Source organism: Brassica napus, chromosome C9 (genome assembly GCF_020379485.1).
Source record: "Brassica napus cultivar Da-Ae chromosome C9, Da-Ae, whole genome shotgun sequence".
Taxonomy (NCBI): Eukaryota; Viridiplantae; Streptophyta; class Magnoliopsida; order Brassicales; family Brassicaceae; genus Brassica; species Brassica napus.
In genome coordinates this window covers 10,255,535-10,276,147 of record NC_063452.1, presented here as the reverse complement: position 1 = coordinate 10,276,147, position 20,613 = coordinate 10,255,535, and the positions used below count along the sequence as shown (strand labels likewise).

Below are 20,613 nucleotides of genomic sequence, written 5' to 3'. Positions count from 1 at the left end.
ATACTTGAACTTCAAAACAACAAACCGATTATTTGTGCCTAAACGATCATACATTCTATAGTATTGCATATAGTTTCGAGCAGAACTATCATTTGTCCACACTATACGTAATCATACACAATTTAAATATTTGATGATTAGTTTAAATTGATTAGTTTATCACACCCAATGCATAAGGCATAAGGCATTTTAATACTACTCATTTGAAAGCCAGAAAAAATATTTCATTAAAAACAATTAACATCCCAAAACGACATTATAAGAATTGATTTGAATGATTTAACAATTAAAATTTTTAGGAACCCAAATTCTCACCCACTCAACCATTCACCAAGAAGAAAACTATTAAAACGGTGACTTGGCCTTCCCTCTAGGTTTCCTTTTTTATTAATCATCCGCTAATACATAATTAGATGATTAATTACCTAAACTTTCCTTTTTGGAGCTAATTACTCATAACTACCTGAAACCAAAACCGGTTCATTCAAGCTATATTTTTTGGTTTAGTTAAAACGTAGTAGTATTTTTTCTAGGTTTGCATCGGTTTCAGCTTCTTCGATTTACTTAATTATTAAAATTAAATTGAAAAGGAAATTACTTAACAATAAAAAAGGAACGTTTTGACAGATTTGGTTCGCAAGTAATGGAAGGTGTAGCAAAACAACATCAAGTCATTGCGACTGTCATAAACGCTGGCTTTGACCTATGCTCTCAAGGCGTTCTTCATCACCACCGTGAACACCAACTTTCCGGCGAAATCAACTTGTCTCTCCGTTGGGTCTGTGCTCCACTCAAACTCTTGAACCATCCTCGCCATCATTAGCTCCACGTGTATGATCGCCATCCTAAGCCTCGGGCAGATCCGACGGTAGATTCGAACGGCATCATCTTCACTCCTGCTACGGCGGTTAAATTTGCCTCTTCTTCACCTATTATAAACTGGTCCGCGTCGAATTTATCCGGATTGGACCAGATATTCGGGTCTTCACTCATACTGGGAAGATATAACTCCACGTTGGCTCCAATTCCCGGGAATGTCGTAGTCGGAGAGAGTTGTCGGCTCCGTAACGCCGTGAGTTAACGTGAAGTACGTCGGTGGATCTCTACGGGCCGCGTTCCTTGGAAAAATGTAAAAGCCCACACAAAACAAAAGCCGAAGCCCTTACCCCTTTTAATGAAACACAGAGTTTGGCAATAGAGTGGACAGGTGTCGCGCTCTGGTGAAATGATTTTTTGACCTGGATCCTAGGTGGCAGCATAGGAGGGAGGCAAACATTTTTTTTATATACTAGACTAGATATAGATCCGTGCAACGCACGGGTTTTATTTGATGTTATCACTAATACATAAAAAAAATGAAAATATTGTTTCACATTAGTTCTTGGATTTTCTAATATATATTGATGACTTATTTTAGTAAAAATAATCTCTTTTCTTACATCAATTTTGATTAGTATTTCTATCTCAATAATCATGGTGTTTTAAATAGTATATTAGTTTTTTTTTTTGAATAAATACTTTATTTTAATTATTTTAAAAATAGTATTATTTGTAGTTAATTGAAACATATAGAACTGTGAATTCTCTATATTATTTATACTGTTTAGGACAAATTAAAAATAACGCAATTCAAAATATTAATGTTACACAACACCAATCAATATATATTATTGATAGTCAGGTAAATATTAAATTTGATTACTTTAACATCTATGGTGTGAATTTAACCTCTTTTCAATATATTATATATTATTGAAAACTTCTCAATATATAATATTTTGTAAAACGCTATTGTCGTTATGTCTTAAAATTTTGAAACTCTTCAATTGTAGTAACTCTTGATAGTGTGGTGTATAATTGTAAAATCGAACTTGACAAATATAGACCAACGTTTTAAAATTTTGACCTTAACTCTTGTTGATAGTCATTGCATAACAAATTCGTATAAGGAACTAAGGTCTTTTCAATTTGAAAGGTCATCTTGCATCTGTTGGTTTGAGACTTACTCTAGTTTTAAGATTTTTTTTTTGAATATGTTGTTTTAAGATTTTTTTATCATTTTATTATAGTTCTTACTGCAATCTTGCACATTAAAATTGAAGATGTCGATAAGAATTCTTTCACATAGTTCATCTACAAACTTTTCAAAAAGAAAATGATGCACACAACCTTGATTGTATTTTTCTATGATAAAAGAATTCTAAAAAAATTAAAAAACAATTTTTTTGAGAAAAATATTTACCTTTTGAAGTATGAGAAAATTCATTCCTATAAGTTCACTATTCTGATGACAAAAAAATTAATTATTATTTTTCAAATTTCTTACCTTTTAATATTTTTAACTGATTTAGTGTTAAATAAACTTCTTAATTCATTGTTACCTTGATAATTCCTGATAACAAATTAAATAACATTTTTTGACTAAAACCTCATGACAATCAAAATCATAACAATCGTTGTTGATTTTCAAATTATTATCTAGCTTGTATAACCGTAAAACTGTGTATAACTAACATTGATCAAACGTCAATGTAACATAATAAATTGATGTTGACATTGACTTACCTATGACAACATAACGAATTTTATATCGTCTATAGGAATCAACATACATAATTGTTCCAATAGCCTACGCACAACAATATCATATTTTATGATAATTATGACAGTCTTTAGTAAAGATAATGGTAAAACAATTAATTTTTTTTTTGCAACCCACAATTTAAAGCTATATCAAAAAAAGAAACACACCTAATATTTTTCTTGTATGAAAGAGTTTCTGATTTTAAACAATATTTTTTTGTGACAACATCGAGGAGAGTTTGATCTTATATATATAGAGATGTGAATAATTGTAATAAATTTTGGATTATGATTTCTTAAAAAAGAAAATTTACTATTTAAATAAGAAACTTTATTATTTATAAGGAAATATTTGAAATATTTATTTTACAATTTTTTGTGTAGATTTTTTTTTTTTAAAAAAGAAAACTACAATTAAACACTCTTTAAAAAATTTCTTTTTAGAAGATTTTATAAAAGAATAACTACTATCAAGACATTATTTAGAATTATATTTTCTTTATGATTTTAGAAAACAAAATTCGTATTAAATAAATTATTTTACAGATATTTTTTGTTTAAGATTTTTTAAAAGGAAAAAATAATTTAGAGAAAGAAAATTACTGTAAAATAAAAACTATCAAATAATCTTTTGCTATTATCTTTGTTTAGGATTTTTTAAAAAAAAGAGAAAAATTACTATTAAATAATTACTTTGTGTTATTATCTTATTATTATGATATATTTTAACACATGTCATCATCCTTAATTTTTAATTGCCTTGTGTCACCATAATGTTAGTTATCAACTTTGAAATAGTATTTTGAGATTATCTTTTTTTTAGAGTTTAAAAAAAAAGAAAATTACTATTCAATAATTCCTTTGTGTTATTATCTTATTAATTATGATATATTTTAACACATCATCATCTTAAATTTTTAATTGCCATGTGTCACCATCATGTTAATTAGCAACTTTGAAGAACCAAACTTTATATAATAAACTTTATATAATAAGATAAGTTATGACATTCTTTGCAACAAAACGGTAGAAGAAATACATACTTTTTTTTTTTTGTCAGTAGAAATACATACTCTTTATATTTCGAAAATCAGAAACCACAAAAGAAAATCACCACGCTACAAATTATTCGCTTTCCAATGAAGGAAAATGACATCTTTTGATTTACATCAATTAAATCTCGTAATTAATTTTGAAATTCATAAACGTCATCCACAAATACACCAGACAAGCCAGAATTGATACCCGGCCTATGTAACGACCTGAGACACACCGAACTCTTAGAGAGAGGGCTATTGTTGGAGACGGGTTTCACCTCGTTCCAAACCTGATCTAAGAACCCAGTCCAGTACCACAAAAACCCAATAAAAATACAATAGACCCATAAAAATCGAAGGCCCATCCGAGATGAAATATAATCTACTCCGAGCCGGCATGGTCAAACCAAAACATAAAGAAGATTTGAAAATTAACCATGATTAACCGGGGTTCTTAGAGTGAGGTTCTTAGTGGAAGTTAAAAAACTGTTTCTTAACTTTTAACTAGAAAAGGTAAGAACCGGTTCTTAAAGTCCTTATTTAAGAACTGATTCTTAGCTCTTTTAGTTAAAAGTTAAGAAACAGTTTCTTAACTTCCGATAAGAACCTCATCTTAGGAACCTCGGGTTAATCATGCTCCACTTGATACTCGTCTGAGTTCACATTGGTCTAAGGCACTTGATACTCGTCTGAGTTCACATTGCCATTATGCCATCCCCCAACACCTATAAAAAGAGGGCTAAGAAGAAGAAGGAGGAGCCCAAATCTTAGATATCGAACCTATACTCTCAATACCCTTCCGTTCGATTATTTTTTAATACTCCTTGTCCTTGGGTCATCAGCTCTTTAGATCAATAATATACATATTTTCCATACAAAATTACCAGTAAACATTCTTTTCGTATATTATTTCTTAAATACACTATTATAAACCCTACCCTTAGTGGATTTTAAGATTTATTAGTTACTCATAGACAACCCATCTATGTGGCAGTGGCGCCCTAATAGACCGTCCTCAAAACGTGTAACCATTTCAACTCGCGCATTGTAAAACTCGTACGTACATATTTAGCAAATTTTGATTTTTTGAGTGGGATTTACAAAATAATAGGATCACCGCATGACCATTTCTTCAAGCTCCAAATATAAACATTTCTCAACAAAAAAACAACCAAAACTCTCCCTTTCTCCCTCTTTCAATTGCCATCTTTGCGCTTTGTTCGAACCCAACGGTTGACTTTAACTAAGATCTTATTAGATCGACAAGGTGATTTTGTTTTTGTTTGTATTGTTCTGGTAGGAGGGAGGAACCAATATGGGTCTGGATGATGAAAATAAGAAAGGAGAAGCTTCAGGAGAAACATCAGATAGAGAAAATAGGCTAAGCAGAATGAACAGTGAAAGCTCCTTGTCTGAAGAAGACGAAGAGAGGAAGCCCGAACTCGGCCCCATGATCGCTCTCAAAGAACAGCTCGAGAAAGATAAGGTCTTTCTATTTTTCAATTTATTGATATGAGAGGATTTAAACCATAACTTTATAGATAGTTAATGGTGTTATTACAGTTTAGTTATATTAATTGTATCATGGCATATTAACGTATGAACATCGTACGTACATTTAAACACGTTAATATATGTTATTAATTGAACTATTATCAAGCGATCTTTCTATTAAATTAGTTTATTTTTTCGATAGGATGATGAAAGCTTGAGGAGATGGAAAGAGCAGCTTATCGGGGTCGTGGATTTTGAAGACGTCGGAGGTAAACCAAAACCATAATCTGGTTTATATCTTATGATTTAACGCTAGCTATAAGCTTTAGAAGGATATCATTTTGATCTCATTAGTCAAGTAAAGTATTATGTTAATGTTAAGAGAGGGACGCTTCATGCAAGTTAGTCAAAATCAAATGACAATTTGACTTACCCAAGTCTCGGCTAAATTATATAGCGGCATAAAGTCCATATCTACATGCTAATAATTTTTTAGATTGGAAACGCTTAAATTATTACATCAACACACTAAACGAAACTACGAAATGCAGAGACACCGGATCCTGTAGTAAAGATCCTACACTTGACAGTTAGGTCTCCAGACAGAGAGGAGATGGTATTGACGATACCTGATGATGGAGTGCCAAACCCGAAAGGTCCTTGGTTCACCATAAAGGAAGGATCCAAGTACACACTTGTCTTCAACTTCCGTGTCACCAACAATATCGTTTCGGGACTTCGCTACAACAATACCGTTTGGAAAACCGGTGTCAAGGGTATTTGTTTAGGTTATTGTTAAATATATTTTTCAAGATGTTCTCTATTTTATTTCCTGTGTTTTTTTTGTTGGGGCAGTGGATAATACGAAAGCAATGCTTGGAACTTTTAGTCCTCAAGCTGAGCCTTACCAACATGTAATGCCTGAAGAAACGACCCCGTCTGGTATTTTTGCTAGAGGAACCTATTCCGCAAGGACGAAGGTATATATTTCACTCAAGTTGATAAGTATGAGCTAGGCATTCTTAAGATGCAACTATGATTTACTTTGTTAGTTAATCGGTGTCCAAGCTACTTATTTATTTGTTGTGTATTTCAGTTCGTTGATGACGATAATAAGTGCTACTTGGAGATCAACTACACCTTCTACATCCGCAAGAATTGGCAATGATCCACCTAATTCAACACCTTCTTGAGTCCAAAACCTATACAGACCGAAGCTCTTTTTATAATATTCCTTTTTTTCTACCTTACATTATTTGACTTCAGACTAGAAAATTTGTTTAGCTTTGGATTAAATGATCATGAATAAAATTTATCGTACGAGTATTAATCTAATTTCCTCTTCACTTCTCTCATGATCTTTCTATCTTGTAGAGTACTTATGGGCAATGTTATTTGAAGCATAGGTGGAATAATTAACAATTAGAAAGTGAAAGAATCGTTTCTGTTGATTCTCCACAATAACCACAAAGCAAACAAATTGTCTCCATTTCAGTCCCAAGAGGCTAAACGATCGAAGGTGGGATTCTTGCACTACAAGAAAGCAGATGAATTTAAGCGGAGAATTTTGTGGAGTTCTGTCGGAAATTTTTGAGAAATTACGACGAAAAAGGTTTTTGAGGGTATCTCCATCCCTACTCCATTTTTTCTTCTAAAATGGAGTAATAGTGAATATGAAGTAAGGAATGTTCCAACCCAACTCCATTCCTCACTCTATAATGAAATTTACTCCATAAATGGAGTAATCTATTTTTTGTTTGTTGTGGGAACCGAAATTTGCACTGTCGATTTCCGTTTAAATTAGGAAAGTAGGAGAACCCTAATTTCCCAGAGGTCCCGGATATCTGCTAATACCACACGCCAAGCAATCAGAACACGAAACGAGAATAGTAATAAAATAAGAAATCGAAAAAGAGAGCAAGATAGTTCTTATTCCGAATCTGCGTTTGAGCGTTTACAACAAGGCTACGAGAGCTGTCGGCGAGATTCCTAGTTCTAAAACCCTAAGACGGCAAAAACCTAATTGAGTCGCAGCTCGAATAACAAAAACGGAAAATTGCCTAAAATCGCTCTAAGTGCTAAGTTTGCTGTGAAAAAGTCCTCCTTCATGCCTCTCGCCTAGGACTCCTTATATACTGGCTCCAAGGTCGGTTTACGCTTTTCCCCTTCTGCCCTTAAGCCGCCATAGCATAAAAATGGAGATATTTCATTTTTTCCGATCTTCGTAATTATCTTCAAAATTTCGTATTTATCCGCGGAAACTTGACATTCATCTTTCCTCGCGAACCAAGAGTAAACCGTCATGCGGCTTACGGGCTGTTGGTTAAGAAATCGTAAGTTGGGCCTCGAGTCATGTCTTAGGTCCCTTTGTGCCGTCTTCCGACTCGAAGCGTTTATTATGGCTTCTTTCGATAAAGAACGAACTTTCCGTAGTTTTTACGGTAAAATTTGATCGATAACTTAGAATGGCGGGGAACGTGAAATGAGTTCGCTACGGTCTTTGGGAGATAGCATTGAAGGGTAGACGAGAATGCATGGACTAATGTCGTATCGACGTTTCGGAAGAGCTCGGTCGCTACGTAGCGACCGAGCTTCGGCTTGAGCTCGGTCGCTACGTAGCGACCAAGCTTTGGCTCGAGCTCGGTTGCTATGCAGAAACCGAGCGGAACACGCGTTCGGTTGCTGCGTAGCGACCCTTTTCGAGCTCTTGTCCAATGACTTGCTTTTCCTCCGCAAAGCTTTTCGTAAAGAAGAATCTATTTCGAAAAAGTATTTGTCGAAGAAGGTTTCTACGTTTTCTTCTTCGGGGATCTGGACGTTAACTTCGTCGTAACCGTTTTCGACCCCAACATTTGTTCATTACTCCATTATGAAGTGGGAAATGAAGTAGGGTTGGAACAATTTTACTCAATTTTCACTTTTACTCCATTTTGGAAGAAAAAAATGGAGTTTTACATTGGAAATGCTCTAACAGACATATTTTCCAATGAAGTACCAACGTATATTTCTGTAAGAATTAGTCATCAGTATTTCGTCGGAAAGAACTTCCGACAACTTCATGGTCATCGGAAATTATTCCGAGGAAATATTTTGTCGGAAGTACGCTGGAAAGGTTGTTGTTTGGAAATTCCGAAGAAACTTTTTGGTCAGATATTTCTGACGGAATGATACTGTTGGATTTCCTTGATGGAATACGCCATCGGATTTTTTCGACCGAATTTTCGTTAGAAATGTCAGACTGAACTGTTTCGTCAAAATTTCCCGACCGAATCTCTTTTTGTTGGAAATGGTTTAAATTTTATTTATATATTTAATTTTAATTAAGACAGATATTTTTATATAGGTAATTCTCCTAAATAGACAATTTTCAAGTTTTGGTCACAAAAATAGACTACAAGGAGAAAAATGACCAAAATGTTTCATTTAATAGGTAAAAGTACCTTAATACCCTAGATATATAAAAAATTAAAAAAAATTATAGTTTTAGATTATATGTTTTCAAATTCGAATTTTTTTATAAAAAAAAATTTTGAAATTTTTTTTTCGAAAGTTTTTTTAATTTTTTTTTTCAAATTTTCTTTTTGTAATTCGAAAATACTTTTTGAAACTATTTTTAAAATTTTTATTTTCAAATTTTAAATATTTATTTTTTTATGTTATAAAATTTTAAACCTCAATCCCAAATCTCCACCCCTTAACTCTAAACCTTAAGGTTTGGATTAGTTAACTCTAGGGGTATAAATATATATTTACCTCTTTAATGAAACATTTTGGTCATTTTGATCCTTAGAGTCTATATTTGTGACAAAAACTTTTTTAGTGCTATCCTATGTATTTCTCTTTTTATATATTTAAATTTTTAGTTATTAATTAAAAAAATAAAATATGAAATTGAAAGCATATATTATATAATGTGAAAATATATAAATAACTTTTTACAAAATTAAAAACAACATTTAAAAAAATTTAGATTGAAAAAAACTAAAACTCAGAAGGAAAAAATCACTTCATCTCTTATCCATCAGCTTCTGGTTCATCCTCTAAGTTTCCGTCATTTGAGCTTTTTGTTGTGCTACTTCAGCTTTCTGTTCCACTGTTTCAGAAGGATTGTAACGTTTCATGTCTTCAAAGCTTCTATCCGCTCATCCTTGTTCTTTAACTGTTCCATAATCACAGGATGGACATACAACACTTGTGAAGAAGGACAAGAAACTTCAAACCCTTCCTAAGAAGTCCAAAGAACCAATGAAATAACAAAAACAAGGCTATCTCAGAATAATCATCTCACATTCTCACACAATGAAACAATGACCCATCTATCTCAGAAGTCAGAGCAATCATCTCACTGACTGCATATCAGTCTTAGAACAACGAAACAATGAAACATCGATAACAAATCTACCTATCTACAAATCCCTAACCCATCTAATTAACTCAGAACAATCATCTCATCCAACAACGAAACAACAACAAACAACTGGATGGGATCATGGATAAGGATATTGTTTTAGGAAAAAAAAAGTTACAATCCAACAAATAGAATTTCCAGGTGTGTGAATAAAACAAAACCAAAATAGCCACTAATAATTTTTGGCGTTCAGCTTGTATTCAAATTTGTCAATTCGATTCAAAAGCAAAGTTATTCGTTTGGATACAAACCCGAAGAGGTATGCTCGTAGCTTGAAATTTCACAGGTGGAGTTTCTTCACTCAGTTGAAAGAAATTTCTTAAATAAGTCTCTTGTTTATCGTCGTGTTTAGCTGATAAAAGCCGATTAAATCCATTCATTCTTTCTCTCTTTGATGGAATCTGAGCTGTATGCTAAATCCACAGTCGCCTTCAAGTGTTTCTTCCAACTCCTTCATATACTCTGGTTTTTCTTATCAATCATTGCTAGATTGGGAATCAGATACTTGTTCGGAGCAGATATTCTCCTCTTGATTCCAATCAGAAGCCCCCATGGAAGAGGAGAAGGCTACTACTAGCTCCCTTTCCACCCAGCTTAGGAATCGAAAACATCGCTCTACTGAGGTTTCTTTCTTTTCTTGATTCTTAAGTATACACCATCAGAAAAAAATGAATTTAGATTGCTTTTTGATTTGCTGTTTTTTGTTAGGCTGTTGTAATAGATGGGGACAAAGTGAGTGCAAACCCTCTCCTTGTTAATGACCTTAACAAGTACAAATCTTTCAGGGTCTGCACCTACTCTACACTATGGATGATTTCCGGATTCGTTTTGGTGGTCTACATGGGTCATCTCTATATCACGGCCATGGTTCTCGCTATCCAAATCTTTATGGCTAAAGAGCTCTTTAATCTTCTCAGGAAAGCACCTGAGGATAATGAATCCCCGGGATCAAACACCTCAATTGGAATTTTTTTTTCACCGCCATGCTTTTCGTATATGGCCGGATCCTTAGTCAACGGCTAGCTAATACTCTCACTGCTGACCAGTTCCTACACCGCCTTGTCAGTGGCCTTATCAAATACCATATGGCTATCTGTTACTTCTTGTATATTATAGGTTACTCTCTTCCTTCACCTTCCTTTTTGTGGTTTGGGTATTTTTCATTAACTGAATAAATTGCAGGTGTTGATCAAAAAATAAAAAACAATAAATTGCAAGTTTCATGTGGTTCATTCTGACACTAAAAAAGAAGATGTACAAGTACCAGTGTGGCCAATGTGCATGGACCCACATGATTTTGATTGTCGTCTTTACTTAGTCCTCCTTCACTATTGCCAACATATTTGAAAGAATCTTCTGGTAAACTCTTATAGTTTCATCTTCATTTCCTCTTTTTATCACCAAATATGATTAGGTTAACCTAGTTAAGTATAATTTCTCCTTTTGGTAGATTTAATTAAAATAAATAAAAATATAAAATTATCAATCAATCAAATTAAAACGTTCTTTTACCAATGATTGATACATATGCAAAATTCATTTAAGTGACTTGTTATTTAATACTCATTCCGTTTCATATTAAGTGCCGTTGTAGGGTAAATTTTCGTTACAAAATGAATGTTGTTTTATGCAAAATTTATTAATTTTTTCCTTGTATTTATTTTTATTGGTTAACTATGGTTATATGTATAGATAATGATGTTTTTATTTAGAAAATATACAAAATTAAATGTTTTATAGATCTATGTGAATAAATCTAAAAAGATACTTTAAATGAAACGGAAGGAGTAGATAGTAGGATTGACCCTAGGTCTGGGCATTTCGGCTATCGGTTCGGTTCAGGTATTTTGGGTTTCGGGTAGTTCAGATAGGGGGTTAGAGGATCTAATTACTACTTTATCTATTTTCGGTTCGGTTCGGATAGTTTTGGGTTTGGTTCGGTTCGGATAGTAAAACTAGGAACAAGAAAATATCCAAAAAAAAATTGGTTATCATTTGGTTTTGGTTCGGGTAGTTTGGATAGTTCGGGTAATTCGGGTAAAATATCAGTTATTTCAGGTAAAACATCAAATAATTAGGATGATTTAGATAAAAAAAATTAGAATATTTGGATTACTTTGGATATTTCGGATAAAACTATCCGGATACTTTTGGGTAGTTTGGATACTTTATAATATTTAAATTATTTTCAACTCATTTAATCGCATTTAGTAATAAAACCTATTAACTAAAGATGGATCGCAAAATAACCTCTTAATTAAAAATTCGATGAAAGAAACCCTCAACTTTAATTTTGTTAATGTCGGTCACCCTCCGTCTAAGCACCATAACGGAGGGTGTGACAGACGTTAACGGAATTAAAATTGAGGGTTTATTCATCAAATATTTAATTGAGGTTTTTTACGATTCATCTTTAGTTGAGAGGTTTTATTACTAAAAAATCCTTTTAAATAGAATATACTTTAGTTTTCAATTTTTGCAAATTTTGAAGTAAGTTTTGCTTCAAATCTATTTTATTTTTTTCTTTCTTCAAAATGGAGTAATGACCAACTTTTTTTCAAATTTAGACATGTTTGGTAAATATCTTCATGTTTTGAAGATGAACTTTTAAATTATAAATTGCAATTTAACTTTTATTTATTTTTATTACCAAAATAAATAGTACCCACTTAATTTAAAATTTTCATTTATTATTTTCTTCTAATTAGATGTTCATATCGAATAACATGAAAATGTTCATTTTTAGAATTTTAACTTGATTAAGAAGAATCAAAGATAGATAAGGTCATTTTTACTTCAAAAAACTTTTGTTAGTCACTTAAAGAAGATATATATATATATATGGTGTTTCCACATAAAATTTGATGTTTTTATGTTTGTCTATTTATGATGCGTAATAATTTTATTAGAAGATAGTGTTTTTTTAATTCATATCAAGTAGTAATTGTGTTGAATTATTATTAAAACAAAACAATTGAATCAAATTATTAAATATGAAAAATGAAAATGTTATTAATATTTAGTGATAAATTGAAGATAAAATATATTTGGAATATTATTTCTACAAAGAGAAAAATAAATCAAACTATTGAAGTGTTACTTCATTTTTTCTTCATTTTGAAGAATTCAGAAAGTGAATTTTAGAAAATAAATATTAAAACTAAACATTAGAGATGTCCATCTTATATATTATTGATGATAAACCTATTAACAAGTATGTTTAGGGCTCCCAATGATGTGATTTCATTCTGAGATAAAAACTAGTTTTGGTTCTAACCTTTTCCATTTTGCTTTAGTTTGTTTGTTTACATCTTTGTTTGCTATTTCATCTAATGAAAGGAGGGGGTCCAACTTCTAAAAATTATCGTATGAGTTCTAATTAATAAGAGTTGTATTTTCCAGTAACAATCGTTTTATGAACATCCATGTTTATATAGACAATTTTTAAAAGAAGTTAGCATTACTTTAAATTCTAATAACAAATGAAACATGATCATAAGAATTCAAAGTTGTCAAATAAATTAGCTTCATATTAACAAAAAGCCATGAAATTATAACTGAAAACATGATTCTTTGGAGAGAATTAACAATCTTACACTACCAAAAGTGTATTTTTATAAGGGTTTTCATCCATTTGTCTTATGGTAGATGTTCACTGAGAGATAATAAGAGAAAACTACCAGAGTGACCATAAATATCAAAATGACGAGTGTTTTGAAGTGAGATCATGTAATATCTATTGTTTTCATATTTTATGCCTCAAAATGTGTATCCTTAAAAGGGTTTCCTCCTTGTTTTGACGTAACCTTCAACACAAACATAATTTATTTAACTTAAATGCATAGATTGGAAACTAAAACAAAGATAAATACACACTTACATATGTATGAAGTCTTTCATCTCTAATGAGATCAATTTATATATTGAGAGTTCTGAATGAGAACAATTTCGCTATGTATATAATTGGTCAACTGTTGGTAAGACATGTTACGATGTATGATGATAGGCTTGTCTTTGTGGTGAGCTGCTTGTATTAGTCGAGTGAATACAACAGATTTACAAGTGTTTGCAAAATGACTTAGTTTTTGTTATTCAATTGTTGATAAAATTCTAGTTATGTGCTAAAGATACCTTCATATTATTAATTGGATTGTCAAAGATATTTAAAGTTGTCAAATCTCTAATAATTTTACTACCAACAACAAATGGCTACTCATACATCAATAGAAAAAAAATTAATATCCAAATGAAAATTAAAAGGTAGTTAATACATTGGTGGTTTGTCTTTTGGGAATGTCGTGTCTCTAACATTAATTCATTTTTCACTTTTTGGATCAGTTTCAAGTAGGTTTTGCTTTAGATATGTTTCATTTTTTTGTTTCAAATGATGTAATGAACAATGTTGATTTAAATTTGAAAATATTATGTTTATATCTTTATTTATTTCAGATGAACATTTTAATAATAAAATGGTCTTCAACTTTTACTTATTTTTTTTATTTTTTTATGATAAATATTTTCCAACTAGTTCAAATGTTTCAATAATTATTTTCATCTAATTAGATGATTATATTGAATAACATGAAGATGTTCATTTTAAAGAAAAATAATCGTTTCCCCTATACACTTTATCGCTCCATGTTTATTCATACACGAAATTTTGCATCATACGTAAACATCATTAACAAACAAAATTTGAATTTTAGACACAAGTTATTGAAATATGGCCAGTTCCCTGGAACCCAAAATTAATTTCGGTTTATTTAGGTTTGGATGCTGATGTGTCTGCCATGTGATAAAATTTATTTATTCGGTTTAAATATATAACCAATTTAAACAAAATGGCATCGTTTTGAATTCTACTTAAAAACAGTTTAACAGCAATGAGAATTTGAACTTGTAACAACATGCGAAAGCAAAGCTAAACCACTAGACTAATTACAATTTTATTATAATACACACACACAACTCAATGAAGTCTGACATTTCTAAGAAATTTGATTGGTATGTTGAGATTTCTGAATGAGAATGAATATTTCTTTTTGGTTCTGCTTTGGATATGATTGGCCAAGTGTTGGTAAGACAGGTTACGATCTTAGGAGATAGATTTGTCTTTGTTATAAGCTACTTGTGTGAGTCAAGTGAATACAACAGCGCCACACTTGTCTGGAAAAACAAGACTTAGTTTTCGTTAATCTATCATAATGTAAATAAAATTTCAATCATGTATTAAAAATACCTCCATGTTGTTTAATTAGATTGTTAAATAGATGAAGTTGTACATTCTCTTGTAATTTTGCTACTGTCACCAAATGGCTACACATACATTAAAGAAAAGCAAATTCGTATCCAAATGAGAATTAAAAGAAAATTAATAGTTGGTTTTCTCAAAAAAATATATTTAATTTGTTTTGAACTTTTTGTTGAGCTTGTAGATGTTCTCTTTTCAAGCTTCACGATCACATTTTGGTTGGTTGAGAGGGTTGTGTACTTTAGATCATTTGGATCTTCCTCCAATGGATATCACATTATCTCCATCTTCATATATGTCGACCAATGAAAGTAACATAACTACAACAACAAAATCATAAAGCTTGTGTTTTTAAAGTCAACAAGTAGAAATTCAAAACTTTGCCCAGATAGGTAACTCTTGCATGTTTCATGATCTTTAAAAATCTTTCTTCTTTAAGTAAAAATTTGACCATTTGTTGTTGTTATTATTTTATATAATGTGTTTGATTGCTATTTTATATGATATGTGTTTTTGTATTGTTTGTGCATAAGTTTCTTTCCACACTCATAAATCTCTCAAACTAGAAAATTTTAGAACTTTTTAGAAATGTTAGTATCTCTGTTTGTCAGAGATTAACATAAGCAAATGTAAATAACATGATTTGATATGGTTCTCAAATCGATAAATAAAAGAAACCGTAACAGTATTTTGCTTTGAGGTTCTTGAGGTTGAGCTTCTTCTTCGTCCTCATGAGCATCTCCCCTCCCTCTTTGTTATCTCCCTTTTTGTCATCTCCCTCTTTGTCTTCCTCCCTCTTTGTCCTCTCCCTCTTTGTCTTCATCCTCTTCTTTCATGAGCTTCTCAATCACGTTTTGCTTGATTTAGAGGGTTTAGTTTTTTTTTTTTTTAAAAACTAAGCAAAAAATAATATAATTAAAATATTAATTTGAAGAAACTTATGCACAAACAATAAACAAATACAAACACATATCATATAAAAGATCATGAAACCTGCAAGAGTTGCATATTTAGACAAAAATTTCAACTTCTTCTTGTTTTTTAGATGTATGAATAATGAGTTTCTCCTCATTATTTTCCTAAAAACTTTATTTCTTCTTTTTTCTAATTGTCGAGAAAAAGCTTTTTGTTGCTCTAACTGTGGATGAACAGTTTCAACCAATAAGATTGTTCTTTTCATATGAATCTATATTATTTGCATATTGTTAGAATAATAGAATGTTTGTTATTGTTTACTGCATTTCATGGTTTCATGTTAACAAAACAGAATTATCATATGTTCTCATATCATTTGGAAATCATCTATTTTGTTTATGAGTGTTATTTTTTACCACATTGAAAAATTCATCTTTTTTACTACATTTCAAGGTTTTATGTTTCATAGTTTTAGAAGACATCTCTTTTGTTTCATATTGGTCTTGTTATTTATAAATATTAATTCAAATAGCATGTTATTCAGTCATACAAATTTACTAATAAGTATGATTGATAATGTATTAAAGGGGATTTGAAAATATTTCTTTGTTGCAAATGGAAAGATACACACTCAAATAATAATACCATGCATTATCACATATTCCAAATTATTAATTAACTAAAGAAATTCACATTTTTATAAAATAATTTTTTTATATTTGTTTATGATGCTTCAATGTCTTATAAGGTAACCAATTGGTAAGTGATACTAATTTATTTGAGCAGCAAATCAATTGTAGAGAAATTTTCAGATCTTTTTTCAAAAATATGCCAAAAATATTATAATTAAAAGACTAGTTTGAAGAAACTTATGCACAGACAATAGATAAACACACATCATATAACATATTAATCAAACACACTATATAACATAACAATAACAAATGGTCAATTTTTTACTTAGAAAAGAAAGATTTTTTAAAAAACATTAAACCTACAAGAATTGCATGTTTAGACAAAGTTTTAAATTTCTTCTTGCTTTTTAGATGTATGAACATTTTTTTTCTCCCCATTATTATTCTAGAAACTTTATTTCCTCTTTTGACTCATGTGGAGGAAAAGTTTCAACCAATAAGGGTTTTTTTCATCTAAATCTATATTATTTACACATTCATAGAATGTTTGTTATTGTTTACTACATTTCAAGATTTCATTTATACAAAATAGAATTATCGTTGGTTCTCTTCTTTTTTGGAATACATCTTTTTTTCGGACAGTTATTTTTACCACATTTTAAGGTTTCTTGTTTTTTACTACATTTGAAGATTTTAATTTTCATACTTTTAAAAACATCTTTTTATATATTTTTTGAAACCGGAACTTAATTAATTTGTTGTTGTTGTTATGTTAATTTCACATGTTAATGTATGAAGAAGGAAATAATGTAATATCCATTGGAGGAAGAGCAAAAGAATCTAAAGATCTCAACCCTCACAACTAACCGAGACGTGATCATGAAGCTAGTTAAGCGCAGGAAAGAGAGCACCTATAAGCTCAACAAGAATGGAAAGGACATGCTCATGAACAGGGAGGAGGAGGAGAAAGGTCACCAAGAAGTTCAAAGCAAAGTACATGTAAACCAACTATTAGTTTTTCATTTGAATACTTAATTTGTTTTTCATTTAATGTATGTGTAGCCATTTGGTGATGGTAGCAAAATTACAAAAAAATGGAAAACTTTAGATTTCTTTGACGATCTAATTAACAACATGAAGGTATTTTAACACATGATTAAAATTTTGTGGAAATGATTGTCAACCACACGAAGAAGATGTTGTCACCTGTCCACACATCTAGATAAAAGTAATATATCGAGAACTACACGAACGATGTGATTCACATGATATCCATGAACTACTGTATGTTATATTGCTAGTACCTTCAACATCCATTTAATATCTAAAATGTGTCAAATTTGGAAATCGACAATTTCTAATTAAGTTTTGACATATTTTCACATGTTTTTTGGTTGTATAACATTGTGTATTTGAATGATTGATCTATGTTTTTGTTTTGTTTATTGATCTTTTGTATGTGTATTATGGTTCGTTTCTAAGAGTGTTTGTCGGACTTCCATCACTTCTTGATGGATTTTAAAGAGAGGATTATGTCACAGGTTTAATATAACCACTTGTCTGTTATCAGATCGAGCTTAAATAGGAACCACGAGGGAGAAAAATTACCTATGAATCTTCAACCAATCTTGCACTTGTACGATAACATGTAATCTAAAATATACATAAGAAGAAGTCTAAAAAACTAAACTATGCATACGCATCTCTTTGAGACGTTTATTTTAATTTCAATACATTTTAGATACGCACTCCTTATTTTCAGTTCACTTCCTTTCAAAATGAGAGAGACCAGTGATCAATACGTTTCATTAGATTATGCATTATACAAATGAATCAGCCTAATTAATTACGTGTAAACCATATAACATCGTGTAGATGCGAAATACAATCAAATAACTAGTGAAAGAAAAAGAAGTAGAATGGTAACTAAACAACTTTGAATTACTAGGCATTTACAGGAAGAGAGGAGGACGAAGATGGTGAGCTGATGGCTGAGACGCAGCCTTTAAGTCGATCAAGAATCGCGTTTTTGGTCTTCGTCAGGCTTGCATGTGACGTCAAAGGCAGTCCTTCTTTAACACACTCGTCGTACTTCTCTAGCACCGCCACAATGTTTGAGAAGTCCGGTCGCTTCGAAGGGTTCTCCGACCAGCACCTGTTGATCAGGTGAGCTAGCGCTGGCTGACAGCTAGCCGGTAATGGCGGTCTCTCGTTCTGCTCGATCAGTTTTTTAAAAGAAAAACAATTAATGACTTGCGTCCCAAAAGCACACAATCTTAGTATTAATCGCAAACGCTATTTCACCTTTTCAGCGACTGCAAACGCGGCTTGCACGGGAGTCATGCCTTGGAATGGAAGCAAGGCAGTGGTGAGTTCCCATAGAACGATACCGAAGCTATAAACATCCACTTTCCTAGTGTAAGGTTTCTCCTTGATCATCTCTGGAGCCATCCATCGATAAGTTCCCATATTACCCTTGGCCTCTCTGCATTGTGTCTCAAGACAAGAAGTCCCAAAATCTGCAACTTTAACTCTCATTTCATCATTCAAAAGTAAGTTGTTGGACTTTAGGTCTCTGTGAATAACACCCTGCGAGTGAAGATACTCCATTCCTCTCGAGATGTCTAGAGCTAGCCTTAGTACGGTCTCAATCGAGAGCGAGTAAGGTTCCTTCTTGTTGAGGTACATTCGGAGATTACCTTGTGACATGTACTCTGTTATTATGCAGTATACCGGCGGTTTCTTGCACGCCGCAATAAACTATTATATCAAAATAAATATATAATAAGTATTGCAAGTGTTACAAAAAAAAAAAATATATATATATAATAAGTATTCGAAACAATTAAGGCCTGTGCTCGTATTTGTGGTTGGATGCAGTGTCTTGATGCAACATTAAAATTTGCCTTTGTATGCTATGTTGTTCCTGACTATAAAGAATATAGGCTTTTATGTTATTAATAATTAATTATTAAATTTATACCTCATAATCCCAAACCAATGGGTACTTCTAAAGACAAGATCTGTGTGTTATGTTTTCTTGATAATGAAAAGACGTTTAAACTATGATAGGAAGAATAGAGAAGTCAGACCTGGACGATGTTAGGGTGAAAGAGACGAGAAAGCAGAGCAACCTCGGACTTAAACTGTTGTTCGAGTTTAGCCCTTGTCTCTTCCTTGTGTGTAGGGATCCTCACCATCTTCACAGCGACGGCTCTCTGCTTGTAGATCCCTCTGTAAATCCGGCTGTGTGCTCCGGAAGCAAATTTGTTTCCGATAAATAGCTGCGAGAGATCTGCAGTCCATTCTTCTCTTTCCCCTTCAGACGCTTCCCATGTCTCCACGTTCTCTGACTCTAGGATCATAGACCAAGACTCCATACTATCGAATCTCTTCTTCTCCATCGTCTCACTTTCTGCATACCGGTTGGTTTTGGAGGAAGACGGGTTAGCGGATAATACGGGGAAGGAAGGCTCTGGAGGGAATTGGGGTCTCAGAGACCGCCTGAGACGAAACGGGTTGAAACATGAACCAGACATAGCTTGGATCACAAGGTAGGGTGTGAAAGCAGAGGATCTAGGGTTTATTGAACTAGGGTTTCCTTCTGAAAGTGTGAATAGATTTCAAGAAGTGCATGAACTGATTTAGAAACATGGGTTCGGTAGGATCTCCCGAGAATATAGCCGCGGTTTCATTAATTTTCTCGGGAAAACAAAACCGAAGCAGGGAAAATAATTTTTTTTTTTTTTTTTGAAAAGGGGAAAAGAAATTTTCAAACGGAGGGTTTTAAATATGTTAAATAAAAACTAAGAAAGATTATGTCAAAAGGAAGATACTTTTACAGGAAGGAAACAGAAACAGAGAAGGAACCAAATGGGTTTCATCTTTGTCTTTTTCTTAGTAGAACAATGAAATTTTCCGGGGAAATAGATGAGGACACGAGCAGAGGGAAAAGCACCAGAAAGTTTTAGATACAGGTTACAGAAGAAACCAAGTGAATAAGGAACAGATCCAAAGTAAGAGATTTTCAAAGGTTTCTCGTGATTGCTTCGTTCAAAAGTAAGCTTTTTGAGTGAGAAAGAGTTATTATGATACACCTTTTATATACCATTTCTGTTTTCTGTTTAGAACAAATTCAATGGTGTTTGGTTCATGGATAGTCAGTGTCGGTCTGATATGTGATCTGAACTTGGAACATGAAATGTTAAATTATATTGTACATACACTACAAAAAAACATGCGCAACGAATAACATTTATGAGAAATATTGGTTGTCCGTAAATTTACGAG

The 20,613-nt window shown here is 32.0% G+C and overlaps 2 protein-coding genes across 2 annotated transcripts; one reads left to right on the top strand and one right to left on the bottom strand.

Annotated features, from left to right (window-relative positions):
- The first annotated feature begins 4,809 nt into the window (after positions 1-4,809).
- LOC106449257 (rho GDP-dissociation inhibitor 1) lies at positions 4,810-6,561 on the top strand. Its single transcript, XM_013891041.3, has 5 exons — positions 4,810-5,106; positions 5,317-5,383; positions 5,666-5,890; positions 5,970-6,094; positions 6,211-6,561. The coding sequence occupies exons 1-5, from the start codon at positions 4,936-4,938 to the stop codon at positions 6,280-6,282; spliced, it is 660 nt and encodes a 219-aa protein (XP_013746495.2). The 5' UTR covers positions 4,810-4,935; the 3' UTR covers positions 6,283-6,561.
- An 11,554-nt stretch (positions 6,562-18,115) lies between these two features.
- On the bottom strand, positions 18,116-20,291 carry LOC106445414 (serine/threonine/tyrosine-protein kinase HT1). The gene is made up of 3 exons (XM_048769941.1): positions 19,416-20,291; positions 18,628-19,083; positions 18,116-18,537 (listed from the first exon to the last, which is right to left on the bottom strand). The coding sequence occupies exons 1-3, from the start codon at positions 19,860-19,862 to the stop codon at positions 18,268-18,270; spliced, it is 1,173 nt and encodes a 390-aa protein (XP_048625898.1). The 5' UTR covers positions 19,863-20,291; the 3' UTR covers positions 18,116-18,267.
- Between the last annotated feature and the right edge of the window lie 322 nt (positions 20,292-20,613).

Coding starts and splice junctions, on each gene's coding strand:
- LOC106449257 (XM_013891041.3), top strand. CDS start 4,936: ATGGGTCTGGATGATGAAAATAAGAAAGGAGAAGCTTCAGGAGAAACA. Junction 5,107..5,316: donor AACAGCTCGAGAAAGATAAG/GTCTTTCTATTT, acceptor TTTTTTCGATAG/GATGATGAAAGCTTGAGGAG. Junction 5,891..5,969: donor TTGGAAAACCGGTGTCAAGG/GTATTTGTTTAG, acceptor TTGTTGGGGCAG/TGGATAATACGAAAGCAATG.
- LOC106445414 (XM_048769941.1), bottom strand. CDS start 19,862: ATGTCTGGTTCATGTTTCAACCCGTTTCGTCTCAGGCGGTCTCTGAGA. Junction 19,084..19,415: donor TTCACCCTAACATCGTCCAG/GTCTGACTTCTC, acceptor TTGATATAATAG/TTTATTGCGGCGTGCAAGAA. Junction 18,538..18,627: donor CGTTTGCAGTCGCTGAAAAG/GTGAAATAGCGT, acceptor CTGATCGAGCAG/AACGAGAGACCGCCATTACC.